Source organism: Branchiostoma belcheri, unplaced genomic scaffold, assembly GCF_001625305.1.
Source record: "Branchiostoma belcheri isolate BF01 breed outbred unplaced genomic scaffold, Haploidv18h27 scaffold176, whole genome shotgun sequence".
Classification (NCBI taxonomy): domain Eukaryota; kingdom Metazoa; phylum Chordata; class Leptocardii; order Amphioxiformes; family Branchiostomatidae; genus Branchiostoma; species Branchiostoma belcheri.
In genome coordinates, this window is record NW_017803224.1 from 87397 (window position 1) to 102396 (window position 15000).

At 40.2% G+C, this 15000-nt stretch overlaps 1 protein-coding gene across 1 annotated transcript in view; it reads right to left on the reverse strand.

Annotated features, from left to right (window-relative positions):
• Window positions 1–6589, reverse strand: part of LOC109467136 (neurotrypsin-like) — a 9703-nt gene extending 3114 nt beyond the window's left edge. Inside the window, exons 1-5 of the mRNA XM_019765070.1 lie at window positions 6478–6589; window positions 6122–6253; window positions 5309–5500; window positions 2000–2131; window positions 733–924 (exon numbers count right to left, since the gene is read on the reverse strand). Of these exons, the coding sequence (XP_019620629.1) occupies window positions 733–924; window positions 2000–2131; window positions 5309–5500; window positions 6122–6253; window positions 6478–6532 (703 nt within the window). The 5' untranslated portion in view covers window positions 6533–6589. The remainder of the gene's footprint in view (window positions 1–732; window positions 925–1999; window positions 2132–5308; window positions 5501–6121; window positions 6254–6477) is intronic.
• Window positions 6590–15000: the final 8411 nt, after the last annotated feature.

The following is a 15000-nucleotide window of genomic DNA, read 5'->3' on the forward strand; positions in this document are numbered from 1 at the left end:
AATGAGAAAATTTTATAATTATGTAATGATAACTGCCTGTAATTTCATACTTATGGTATTTGAAAGTTAAGTTGAGGTGAACATCATTAAACATAATTTATTCAAATCAGGACCTCATTTGCATAATTTATTAGGAAATACTAGAATGCCTTGTTTGTTTATATAAGACTGTCTTTTGGTTGAGATTATGATAAAATGATATAATTCATGAAAATTAGGTTCCTATTTCTTAAATCAGGGGGGAATAATCTAATCTATAATTTGTCAGTCATTTGGCGAAGGTATGAGATCGGGGAACTCTAGTTTGTCTTATTCCTAGTCTGCGAAAAATATAAAAATCGGGGATCTAGGGTAATATACGTAGCCAGGTTTGAACGATGTTTGCCTAAAAACGTGATATGACTTGTGCTCGGAAACCCGAAAATAATCGTCTTTCTGAGCGAAATTTTAAAAAATCATTGATTTAACATAAAAAGCTAACATTTAAAGGATGTTAAGACGATAATTTCATTTTAATTTGACGAAATTTACCCCTAAATATTATTTGTGTATTTTCAAATATTTTACGGGTAGTCCAAAACAGGTCAAAATAGCGTCTTGTAACCCGATACCTTTTAGAACGCGCATAGCAATGGGAAAGAATGCCGTAGTGACAGACCGCCGTGTGTGCAATAATTAAAAAAAAATAACATATCATATCAAGAAAATCAGCTAAAACAAGGTATATCGTACCTAGGCCAAAATACGCATCGTTATGAACTTGTCGGGCACTTTGATAGCCAAGCATCTTGCAAACCACATCTGCATCCTCCATGTCAAACTGGTTGTGACAAACTGTGCCCCAGTCCATACTGTCGTCCGGCCGGACTTCCACACGTCCTTCGTTCCAACTGGAACCTCCGACAAGGCGGACTCTGCTGTAATCTAAACGTGTATTTCCTTCGTAAGCCCCTATCACATAGCCGAATATGGTTTCAGAAAATAAGAATAACTAACTAGCCTAACATGGTTAGAAATAGGTCTGAGCAAGCTTGGCTACAGTTCGGCCGCATCCGAATGTTTCAGAATGTTAAAATCAGTCAGGTGTGGACGGTAGATAGGTTCAACCATGGTTGGCTGTTGATTGGCTGTGTTCGGAAGTATTTTGGAGCGTGGTTGGCAGAGAAATTTGACTCAAATTCAATTCACTTCGTATGGAAAGGTAGGTGTGGCCTAAACTTGGTTCCTTTTTTCTACCTCCATGGTCAGACTGGTCAGCTGGTGTTCAGAGGAAGATGAGAAAGGGCCTTTAACTAGAGCATACAGATGTATAATTGTAGAGTGTAAAATAGATCACCACTATAGCTAATTAAACTGAAAAAAAAGAAAGAAATTGCCTGTGATGCTCAACATATCACGTACACAATGTATGCAATCAAACACTAATGTTCCATTTCCTTATCTATGCATGTATTATATCTTAAGTACACCAAGTAAATTTTATGGATGACGTCCGCGCGCGCATTGATTTTGGCCTGTTCCTAGAAAAAAAAAGATATTCCGCGTCCTGTAACTATGACCAAAGAGTCACGACAGTGCCGCAAATCGTCAGATTGATGTGAAACCTGTAACGCCGAAAGCCTGTGCCTGGTTACAAAATGGAAACAAAAATGAAAAAAAAAATGGCACTGAAAAAAATCCTGTCAATAGCTCCAAAACAGTGCCGTTTTTGGAACTATTAACTAACAGACAGGACGGTCCTGTCAGCAGTGCAATATTTCTTATCTAGGCATCTTGTTTTTTAGGGCCCTTCTTGTTTTTTTTCGCCCTCTCGCATTAGATTTAGGGTCTCCAAAGGACGTCATCCATAAAAGTTACTTGGTGTGGCCTTATCTCAAGTAAATGGCAAGAAAAAAAATCAACTATCAAAAACAACTTCCAAGTCAAGACTTAGCCTTAAGTCGACATGTAAATCATGATTCACGTGGAAATAGGAGCAGGATATTTCGTAAACATGTACCGCAGACAACGCCGACGTCCTCCCGATTAGGTTGATCACAGTCATAACTCCGCCATCCCTTGTGCGAGCAGTTAAACAGACTACTCTCTGTCCCGTCACATTGTAGGTTGTCCATGTAGATTGGCCCTGTTCCTATTGTAGACAAAGGTTAATGTATTTGTTGTTTTTGTTTCTTTCTATGTTTGAGCCATTAACGTTTTTCATGAGAAACGACCTGCAGGATGCACGCATGCATAGAAGTCATGAGTGTCAGACAAAATATGTCAGACAAAATGCCAAGAAGATGAAGTTTACATTATAAGTTGAAGGTGGCAAATCAGATGTATTCATTGCAACAATATGTCAAAAACAACAAAATAGGTCCAGTTGATGTGTTTGCAGATCGTCATCACCATCAGTAATTATCATGCAAACTCAGACAGACGCAGATTGAGCGGAAAATGGGGAAAGTCTATTCAACGTTTCCGAAAAGAACACCAGCGATGTATTAAGATACAAGAGTTCCGAGATCTCATACCTCCATGAAATATGGGCTTGATATGTAAATTTCTTCTTTAATTACGCAAATGACCTCTGCTTTAACCACGATGGTCAGATTTGGGCCCAAAAGTCCCACTCTGCTACTATGGAGATCGAATCCCCCGAACCCGCGAATCTTGTTCGATATGACGTCATTCGAATAGAGCGGGCGTTCGATCCGGGGTTACCTGCGGTCATTTACAGTAAAGTCGCTACAACCACAGGCGCTAGGCCACCGAGTTTTTGTTGAGATCTAACAATACATGTAACGTTACATTGTTTTGTAAACCATTAAATAAAATCCTTATTATTGTTTCGCGCATGTTAGAACATACACTGTGTCTACTCATTCAGCCCGTTGCCATCACAATACAGTGGTCCGTTGAAATATTCCCAAAAATCATACAGTCACATAACACATAACACCGTGAACACGGCCCGTTGAAAGGTTCCCTGGAATCATACGTACACTGAACACGGTCACAAATTGATGAGGATTCCAAAGAACCATACGAACAGATACCGAAGTCTCCCGAAGATTGCCGAGAGCCGAACAGCGACTTCCGAACGCTTCAGCTTGGTTAGGTACTTAGTACTAGTATACACTAGGTGCGAAATGCCATTTCAAAAGACCCTATTTTCTGCGAAATGCCATAAGGAAAATAAAAGTTTTGATACTATCTATAATCAAGGGGTAACTAAGTAGCCATGTAAACTTTTTGGGGGTATGATACCATATTTTAAAGAAGATATGAAGCATTTTGTAAAGTCCAATTTCCGGCGAACTGCGTTACCAGGTCGCTGCTGTACAGGTCAATGACATCATCGCTAGCCAATCAGACGCACGATAGGCCCACATTTCCCGCGCGGTTCTAAAATGTAAACGCACACAACTGGCTACATCACCCGACAAGAGTCTTGACATGCTATGTGTAAATGTACTCTAAACACGTCCACAAACCCCACCGACGTGTTTTCAGTTCTACATATGTTTCCCAGGCATGAGATTTGGAAAGTGTAGTTGTGCCCAATATCTCTAAAATGTACTATATCGTTGTTTTCTGAGTCTGGGGAGGCAGGGACTTCACACCGAACGTGATTCTAAGTCACATTTTTGCTGCCACCCCAGTTGGTAACGCAGTTCACGGGTAGGTGTTTCCTACCCTGTCATCTTTTTGAAGTTATCACCGCTAGCGCTAGCCCCGGCTTGGGGTTCATCGAGTCGAGCAGCGGTTTTGCGAACGCATTCGAGTTTGCGAAACCTGTTCTATTCGGATTTCCCGTCGGCCTTTGCGCTACCCTGAACGCCAATGTAACAGCTGAGTAATGAGTGTGCTTTTTATTGTATGATTCAGCGGACCAAGTACCCAGCAGTATGTATTATATATGTATGGTTCATTGTACAGAGAATTCTAGGGAAATTTTTCAACGGACCGTGTTCACGGTGTTATGCGATGAGTGTATGATTCTCGGGAATCTTTCGACGGACAGTGTTCACGGTGTTATGTGTTGAGTTCATGACTCTTCGGATCCTTTCAACGGACCGTGTTCATAGTGTTTGTGTTCAGTGTATGATTATCGGGAATCTTAAGCTTGTACGGAGTGCACAGTATACGAGTGTTCATAAAATAAAGCAACAGTGATCTCAACAAAAACTCGGTGGCCTATCGCCCATGCTACAACCGGCTACTTCAAGCCCTTTTTTACTTGAAAACCACGGAACAGGAAAAATCCACCTTTCCACAAAAATGAACCGTTTTCAAAACTTTACATCTATGCCGTGATTTCATTGTGGATATGTAAAATGTAACGAAGCTACTGCCGTCATCGTGGGTGACCTTGAAGGTCAGAATTCTTGTTGACGCTGTTATAAAATCCAGGTCCCCATATCCAAGTGGCACAGCATGCGTGCAAACATGGTATTTTAACCATTCCCAAAAATCGCTCAAATTACCCCATTGAGGGCTTGTTTGGAAGAGGAACGATTTCCGCAGATTTCTGTCTTAGGGATTTTTTAAATATGGTCGCGATTATGAATTATCGGTATTTAAAGTTAAAACACTGCGTTTTTAGCTCTTCTTTTGACTGTAAGTCGAGTTTTAGTTAAAAAATTAAAAAATCCTAAGACAGAAAGTTTAGATTTACTGTAATAGTTCTAAAAATCCAAAAATCTAACCTTATTTTTAATTTTCAGGGCCTCTTAAAATCAGTTGTTCGGTTCTCGTGAACCCTTTTTGAAATCCGAAATTGATCTCATTTGGAAGCAAATGTACACAAAGTGGAGCAAAGGCAGTGCAAGAATAACATTTGAGGTAAACAAAATCACCTATTACATTTTATTTTGACGAGTATTTACTCTCCAATTACTTTCGTTTATTTTCAAATTTTACCCGTTACCCCCGGGCCGGCCTGGGACTCCCGCGCGGCCACGTTCGAACGCGTTCTGTAACCCGATACCTCCCTAGTAATGCGACTTTTAGCCTAGCAACCGACCGCCGTGAACATAATATATGCATCGTGATGTTAACTTTTGATTAACTTACAGATGTTCCAAGTATGACATTCCCATCATTCACCATTAAGAAATCATAGAATTTTCGCATTAATTATGCAAATAAGGTCATCACTTGCATAATTAGTATCTGTTGATGTTCCATCTGCCATAGGTTACATATATTACATGCATGAAAGTACTATAGTGTAAAACAATGTAATTATATAATTTTGGTCAATTTTTCCCAACTACTATTTATGTGTACAGGAGAGTTTTGCGTAAGACAAAGAAGTTACCTTGGCCAAAATAGGCATTAGGACGAACTCGATAGGCATTGGGATAGCCGAGCATTCTGCAAACAACTTCTGCATCCTTCAAGTCAAAATGGCCGTGACACACTGTTCCCCATCTGAAACTGTCGGCCGGCCGGACTTCCACACGACCCTCGTTTGGACTAGAACCCCCGACAAGACGGATTCTGCTGGAATCTGAAAATAAAACCGTCCTCCATTTTAACTTTGCATAATTGAGATTTGACACCCAGTTCAATATCGACGTCCCCTGCTCCTGGTCCACATCTTGTGGGTGTGCCTCATGCACTGCTTTAAGGCCGCATTAGTATCATAATTAGCTTTTTACTCTGTACATAATGATATTTGATAATTTTTGTACATAATTAATTCTGTGTATAATTTTTCCCGAATTGTATATTTCATGTCTACTGATTTTTGATGTCTAATTTGTATTGTTTGACTTGGTTTCGTATTGTTTTGTATTCTCATTTCAGGTTTGGAAGGACAACTTGTAAAGGCGTTGATACACCTGTTTTGTCCTCCCTTCCACTTGTTTTTGCATGTGGTAAATTCAAATTAAGAAATCAAAAAAAGAAATAAAGAAATAATATACATTTCAAATATGCGGGAATTCAAAATCATTATTGTTCATTGTCGAAAGTGTTGCTTGTGATTATGGGTTTGTAATGTTTTCAATTAACTACGCAACACCAACTAACTACCTCTTCCTATAGATATCTTAGTACCCAATTCTAAATGTAAACAAAATAGTTACATTTGCAACCCTGGTGTACGGTTGAGAGTAAACGAACGTACCTGTTTGACAGACCACGCCTACATCTTGGCCATGATCACAGTCGTGAATTGTCCACCCTGCGTACGAGCAGTCAAAGAGGCTAGTCTCGCTCCCATCACAGCGTAGGTCATCCATGTAGATGGGTCCTGTTCCTGGGTTGTAAAAGTGCTCATCAGTCAGTAAATCCAAAAAAAAATAATCTTAAAGACATAACTGACAAAAATCCGCATTTAAACAACAAAAGGAAGCTCTTAAATCATCATGAAAGTTCATCTGTGTTGTAGTTTTCATAGTAAAATATTGAACTTCATTCCAACACAATTTTTCACAGAGATCAAATTTTCAACGCCTACTGTCGCCTTCATCAGTATCTTACCTTGGCCAAAATGAGCATCACTGTGAACCCGGGTAGCATTGGGATAGCCCAGCATTCTACAAACAACGTCTGCATCCTTTATGTCAAACTGGTTGTGACAAACTGTGCCCCAGTTCATACTGCTGCGCGGCCGGACTTCCACTCGTCCTTCGTTTTGGGCGGAACCTCCGACAAGACGGACTCTGCTGGTATCTATGACATAAAGATAGTATCACACATGTATAAGAGATGATGCCCGACATGCAAGGATGATGTTGAAGGCGAATTCCACTTTATGACGTCATGTCCAACGTATGAAGAAAACAGATGACAAAAATTGATCAATCCATATCTTTCAAAACTAACGTTACATTGCCTCATTTAAAGCCAGATATCTTCATACTTTGATGCGTGTCAGCAAAATTCCAGACATGCCTGTGGACATTCGATGCCTGTGGAAAAAAAATTCCTGTACAATTCCTAGAATTCTTGCAAACTGCACACAATACTGTACCATTAGGCTCGCCCAAAAATACTTGTTGTGGCCTTATTCAGCTTTACAGAATTAAAAGTCTAAATACTTCATTGATACCATAAGGCCACACCAAGTAAATTTTATGGATGACGTCCTTTGGAGACCCTAAATCTAATGCGAGAGGGCAAAAAAAAAAACAAGAAGGGCCCTAAAAAACAAGATGCCTAGATTAGAAATATCCTGAGACAACAAATGTTAGGACACAAATTTAATGAGGTGACACAGTGTAACAAGCAAGAAGTCTTTTATTCATCATCAAAACAGGTGGAACAGCAGTTGTCGTCCTGTCCTGTTTTCGCGTTACGGGTTTCACGTCAATCTGACGATTTGCGGCACTGTCGTGACTCTTTGGTCATAGTTACAGGAAGCGGAATTTCTTGTTTGCCTGAGGCTATTGACAGGATCGTCCTGTCAACAGCAGGAAATACTGCACTGCTGACAGGATCGTCCTGTCAATAGCAGAAAATACTGCGCTGCTGACAGGACGATCCTGTCAATAGCAGAAAATATTGCACTGCTGACAGGACGATCCTGTCAATAACAGGAAATACTGCATTGCTGACAGGATCGTCCTGTCAGCAGTGCCATTTTTGAGGGGGCGGGTTGTTGTGTTGCTGTTAGCACGCCTGGCGGTTAACCCTGGGTGCCCCAGAGTCCGGCGTTTATTTGGCGATAGATTTCGGGAGAAACCGTATTTGTCCGCTACCATTATCCACCCAAACCCCTTCGTCCACGCGAAGATATTTAGAATTTAGACCCAGTGTGCCAAGTAGGTCTGCCGGAAGTATGGCTTCCCGTGACTTTTACTTAGGAGATAGACACTCGCGCGCGGGGTGGCACCCAGGCTAGCCCGACTGGTACCCGCCGGTGGACCGCTGTGTCATTCCCGCGGCGCCGGCTGTAATGGCTAGCGCTTACTGTCGCCCCGACTAGCCTCTACCAGGCACCGTGGATCGCTGGAAAAATAATAGAAATTGGCCGAAATAAAGGGAATATATACCAAGGGAGTTAGCCGACCTTATTCCCTTTATTTCGGCCAATTTCTACTATTTTTCCAGCGATCCGCGGTGCCTGGTAGAGGCTAGTCGGGGCGACAGGCACGCACTGCCGCCGCATTGCTTACGGGAGGCCAGGCGCGCGCTACCGAGCGGGGGATCAATGTATGCACGACGATCTGCAGGGGCCGCAGCGCAGGATCGTAAAAAATGGCCTAATAGCATACATAATAACACCTACATAAGACCTACACGAACCAGCGCCCACCCCAAAATTTCCAGTATGAAATAAAAATACCAAAATTTTATCGATCCTGTCAATAGTAGAATAATTTGCACTGCTGACAGGAAAAATCCTGTCAGCAGTGCAAATTATTCTACTATTGACAGGACGATCCTGTCAGCAGTGCAATAATTTCTGCTATTGACAGGACGATCCTGTCAGCAGTGCAGTATTTTCTGCTATTGACAGGACGATCCTGTCAGCAGTGCAATATTTTCTGCTATTGACAGGACGATCCTGTCAGCAGTGCAATATTTTCTGCTATTGACAGGACGGTCCTGTCAATAGCCACAGCCTTCTTGTTTTCTTTTCTAGGAACGGGCCAAAATCAATGCGCGCGCGGACGTCATCCATAAAATTTACTTGGTGTGGCCTAATGAAAACATTTCAAAGTACCGCAGATAACGCCGGCATGTTCGTTGGATCCACAGTTTCCCCATCCTCCGTGCGAGCAGTTAAACAGACTACTTTCGCTCCCATCACATTGTAGATCATCCAGATAGGTTCTTTTATCTCCTGGATTTAAAAACAAAAACAAGTTTTTTTAATGTAGCCATCACAAAAGACATGCCGAAAGGACTTGATGCGAATACGAAAACGTAAAGGAAGTTTGTTTATTTGTTTATTAAAATTTTGCGAGGGAGAGGGAGGGAGAACAGGTGGGTCACCTTTACCAGCTCCCTCCCCTAATTACATCAATCAAGTTGTTAAGCAAGACAACATTAACAACAGACAAATCTTACCTCCGTAACGGTTGTAAACCTGATTAGCCCAGATATAGCCCAGCATTCTGCAAACAACGTCTGCATCCCTTACGTCAAAGTGGTTATAGCAAACTCTGCCCCAATCCAAACTGTCAGCCGGCCGAACTTCCACAAGCCCATGCCCCTGATAGTCACTTTCGACAAGACGGATTCTGATGGATTCTAAACATATTTCCTTTCAATGACAATCGGTCCAATGCAAATAATAAGATTGTTACGATTCTAACCTAACCTATGTCTTGGAATAACCATTTATACTATACATGTAGAAATGTTTCCAATAAAATCTATGTCTTTGGAGTTCAAACTTGGCCGCCATATAGTTCTGTATTCGTCCTAGTGTAGAATATGCAGGTGTTACAATGCTATAATACGCGTTATATAAGATATCAAATTACCTATTAGTAAGTGCGTTTGATATTTGGATCAGATGTACCAAACATTGCCGAGGTGAAGTGATATGAAAATTAAACAGGTTCGACCTTCAAGTGCTTCAAGTGCTTAAGGCATGGAAAGTGTTAATTAGAACATGACGACGAATAGTTAATAAGTTAAATTCATACCTGCAAGCATTCAATGCCACTAGTCATTTACTGGTGCACTGGTATATATAGTAGCCTAACCCTAACATTGACAATTTTGCGATTTAGATAAGATTGAGGATGAGTATCATTTTGTAGTCGATTGTACGTTATAGTAATGAGAGAGACTCCCTATATTCTTATATACTAGATGAGTTCCCCAGCTTTGGACATTTAAATGTAGAAAAATTCAGATTTCTTTTGAAACTTGACAAATCATGTATCATTGGTTCCATATGCTCTTACATCTATAACTGCGTCAAGAAGCGAGAAGTTGAACATGTAAATAGTAGATAACATTATATAATTAGTATGTATAGTTTAAGTGTCATTGCTGTATCCTTTTCCTTGTTTATCCATGACCTGTACTTAGCTTGTTAGAGCACAAATGTACAATAAAGGTCTTTCAATCATTGACGATCATTTTGTTACCTGCACAAGATGGTATAGCATCACTCCATGTCCCGTTCGACTGGCAGGTAATAGCGGCAGCCCCAAACAGCTGATAGCCGGTTGTACAGGAGTACCTGACGGTCTGTCCTGACGTAAAGTTACTGCTTCTATCCCTGTTCCCATTGGCCGGCACACCAGGATCCCAGCATTGACCTACCTGGCCTAAAAGAACAATGCAACAATGCAAAGCTATAAATGACTCATGTTGTAATAACCTTACAACTTGACTCTTTTAGATATTGATAGTGTGAAAGAAACTTTGTGTCAAAGTCCCAATTCCAGTGTTAGAGTTTAGTGTTTACCTCATAACATATTGTGTACTAGTGACATATTATTGGCAAGGTTTAGTCCCAACTTGTTATCATCAATTATGCAAATGACCTCCAAATTAACATATATGTATACATGATTTTTTTTTATTTATCCGCATATTGAAAGACTACGGAAACTCGCCTGTTGTTCAAGAAAAAGCTGCTACCTTTTGTCTTTCCAAGATCTATCAACATACCAAATACCATTCCAATACATTACGGCCTTCCTAATTTATGCTGACCACAAGTACGGGGAAACACACACACACACACACACACACACACACACACACACAAACACACACACACACACACACACACACTACAAGTTGGCCGACTTTTTTCAAAATGATTAGATTTAATTAGATGAATGGCGACCTTCATTACACATTTTTGCCAACTGAGCTAAGGTCAAAACGTAATAAATAGAAAGTACAAAATAAAACTAGAAAGAATTCGGAGATGTAATACCTCCATTAAATATGTAGAGTTTATGTAAATGATTTTTTGGGAGATTTGTCTCATTGAATAGTGAAATAAGGTTGTAATTCACATGTAGTTTAATTTATGGTTTTCTAAACTCAAATCACAATATTTTGCGTGTGAGACTTCTATCCTTGTACTATCGTTTAAACACTGTAATTACAGACTTTCCTATATAATTATGCAAATTTATTTTTTTCATTTACAGAATTTGCACTTTATTATGTACATCTCTCTCTAAGCTACCTACATACTAAAAAATATGAAAATAAGTTGTTCCTTTCTGGACTAAAAATATTTCGTCGGAAACTCGCCTGCCGTTCCAGAAAAAGTAGCTAGGAGGACAAAACCCACACCCTTCATTCCTGACAAGAAAAGCTATCTGTCACTAAAAGTCCAGACCATAGCATGTTCAGGACAAAAGATACAAAAAACGGAAGTTCTGCTGCAGTACCAAGGTCAGTTATGCTGACCACAGATGTGTGGAAACACACACACACACACACACACACACACACACACACACACACACATCGCCATTATTCATGGAGGAAATTATCATTTAAAAAATTCAATTCGCAATGTATATGTAACGTTACTACATGGTGTATGTCACCATACAGAGAGAGAGAGAGAGAGAACATCGAAGCATATACTAGTAACGTGGTTACTGTAAAAGTACAATCAAAGACCTTACTATTGTAGGAAAACTGGAAACGCGATTCTCCGGAAAGGTCGTCGTCAGATGTAAACCTCAGGAACATCGCGTTAGATGTGCTGATGATGGGGTGTTGTCGCGGAGATCCTGTAAACCTGAACAAATGAATGAAGGAATAAACAATCAAGATTTGACGCACACAAACTATTGTAACATAGATGTTCCCTTATCCAGAATGGATTAAAGTGTTAAGAATGGTGCCTTGAATCATAAGTGCTGATCATCATTATGTTCGATAGCGACTGTGGGAGCGGACGTAACTAGTTTCAAGTCAGAATGTTAAGTTTTTATCGCGTGTCGTTTAAGTGTTTGGAATATTACCTTTGTACTACCGTAGCGTTAGCACTGGCTCCATCGTAGATGGTGAGAAAGTCATCACCGGATCTAGTGGACAAATAGTCGAACGTGAGACGAATGATGCTTCCATCTGGTACAGTGATCGTCCACTCGCAGGTCTCGCTGGTGCCATAGTCTCCGGGATATGTGACAGGGCCCCCAGAGGGAGCCGTAAAGTTACCTCCACATCCAGCCGCGCTGGGTACTGAGGAATGTGAAATAGAATCATAACGCCCCGCCACTTTGTGAAGGGAGACCATTATCTACGTTAATTAAATTTTCTGCAGTTCTTCATTACTGCCCAGCCCTACAGTGTAGGATTATTGGCAGCGGTTACGCTTTGTTAGTAACAATTGTGATCCGGTACATAAAAAACAAAGGGAAAAAAAGGATAACCGAGAAGGGAACATAAATCAACTGATTTTATGTGTGCTAAAGACGAGACAAGTGCATTAGTGCCTTAGTAATATTTACATATATACAAGACATGATGGGGTGGCTCAATGCAGCAGGGTCCTCGCCAGTTCAAAGTTGAACTGGGCGAGAAACCCCGCCTCCGCCGCACCAGGCTCAAGTTCGTTCCATTCCCTGATGGTGCGGGGGTACCGGTGTTCGCAGTCAAAACACTGGGTTCACGCCAATGCAGCCAGAGGATCGCGAGTTATAGCTGCAAACACATAGCCAATTTTTAGCGGTCCGCCATACCGCGACTACCATGATCAGAACATATGCTTGAAAAAAAACTGTACATCCATGCATAATATCGACGGAATACATGGGCTGTACAAACACTCAAAACCCTTTCGTCTCTTTATACCGGCCGTGTACTACTATACGGATTAAAAGGTCTTTGTTAGTCTGAGAGTAAACAGAAAATATATTCAAAGGGCAAAAAACAAACTGAACACACATCAAAGATTCGGTTGTGTATACATGGGAACATGTAGGACAAAACAGGATGAAAAGAAGTTACATGCGGAGAGAAGAAGCATGCACAGGTTGTTCTGACCACGTCCCACACAGAACCAGAAAGGCAAATGGTAGAAGGGGACAAAACCATTTCATCGTGGTCATGAAATTACCTGCGTCACAGTTTTTCCATTCGCCCTGGTAGACCGGGGTTAAAGAACACCAGGGACGGCCACTGTTGTCGACTGTGGTACAGGAATCGTAGGTTTTTCCATCGTACGTAAATGGAAAATGGCACTCCGCGTCTGAAAAATAAGAATTTGAGTCAAAGTCATGAGGAGGGCAACTGTTCCGTTCCTGTACCTAAAACTATACCCAACACTTTGCCCAAGTCAATAATTATTTGGCTTTTGTATCCTAGTGACCGTCTCTGCCGTGGAATAATTCGGAAGAGTATATGAGATGAAATAATATCTCTTTAGCTACAAGACCAACTTAGTTTGGTTTCTTGAACCTTTTTAATTTTGGTAAAATTAACAGAAAGTTATTTGTGCACTTATGCAAATGATGACCTCGTTTGCATAATTAATGAGGAAATTGTGCAATTCCAGTGTTTTACATCATGGGACTTTGATTCTTCGTGTAATGTTTATAATCTATGGCAGGAGGAATATCACCAGAGAGCAGTTATGCAAATACGGACCTAATTTGCATAATTAATCTCAAAATTCTATGACACCCTAGTGGTAAATCATGGGAACTTTATTCTTGGAACATGTGTAATTTAATCAAAAGTTATCATCACGGTGCACGTATTATGTTTATATACAGAGGTCATTTGGATAATCAAAGAATAAATTTACATGTCAAGACCATATTTCATGGAGGTATGAGATCTCGGAACTCTTGTTTATAATGGCGATCCTGCTTGTACAAAACTAGACAACGCCGTCCATGATTAATCGTTTCAGAGTTTGAATAATTAAACACGTTAAGGCGTGAACGCTCTTGTCGGAGTTCCCATTCAACATTTGTCATTGATTAGTCTGAAATAGTGGGTGGGGCGGCTGGGCCCACAAAACAAATTCATGCAACAATGTCTATTTTTCATAGTTTCGGTGTTTACTTTACGTGAAGTTGGCTTCAAATCAGCTGATGATCAATTCCGCTTACTTCTCGCTAAAACATTTATTCATCTATTTCAGAAAATGGACAACATGCTTTGTTTTAGTAGGTATATTTAAAGTGTTCTCTCACAATGAAAACACCCATATCATTTAGGACATTGTTTGAGATGCTTGAAAGAAACTATAACCGCTACAAAAACTAGTGAAAGCACCACACGGTATTAATACGTATTTAGAATAGCTGGCACCAATTCATCTCATTATTATTTCATGGATCAACTTTGCTCCCGGTGCCAACCACGTCTTACATTTTCCAAAACATAAACAAAGGAAAATCAAACAAATGAACTTCTCCCCGATAAGGGACAAAAAGAAAAATGTTCTCATTTTAAACGAATAACGGAATACATTGTTCAAGGGTAAAAGTAACAATTATGGTAAAATTACTTATATTGGCAACATAAGTTAATATTATAAGAGAACCTTAACCAATAAACATATCATAATAGACTAGAGGCAATGAAATCATACTAAATACGTGGCTGTTCACTTTTGAAATCCCTTAGAGATTTTTGCTGTTTTTACAGTAGAGGTTAACAGCATAGTATGTATTTAAAAGCTGTCAGGTCTTATATAATACCTTTTACGGGTAACAATAACAGATATTGTACTACAGGAAAGGGACAAATACACAAATATTTGATTTAATAAACGTTACTGGTTAGAATGACCATTACAAAAATAAGATAACGGACGTGCAGCAAGGAAGGGGTAACTCAAGAAGCTAAATTTTACATCCCCATCACTTAACCGGCAAGTGTCATAAGACCACCGCCTTGCCAAATAAGCAAAGTCGGTAAATGTACCCCCTAAGTGTCTACAAACGTCTCGCAAAGATGACTGGGTGCATAGCAAGAACCATGGCTTTGAATGATTATGAATCAACAGAACCCTGACTTGTAACTATGTTATGGCTTGTCTACGATACAGTGAATCTGTATTAACGGAGCTTCAGTAACGTTGGAAAACTTTAGACTTCAGAGTGCCAC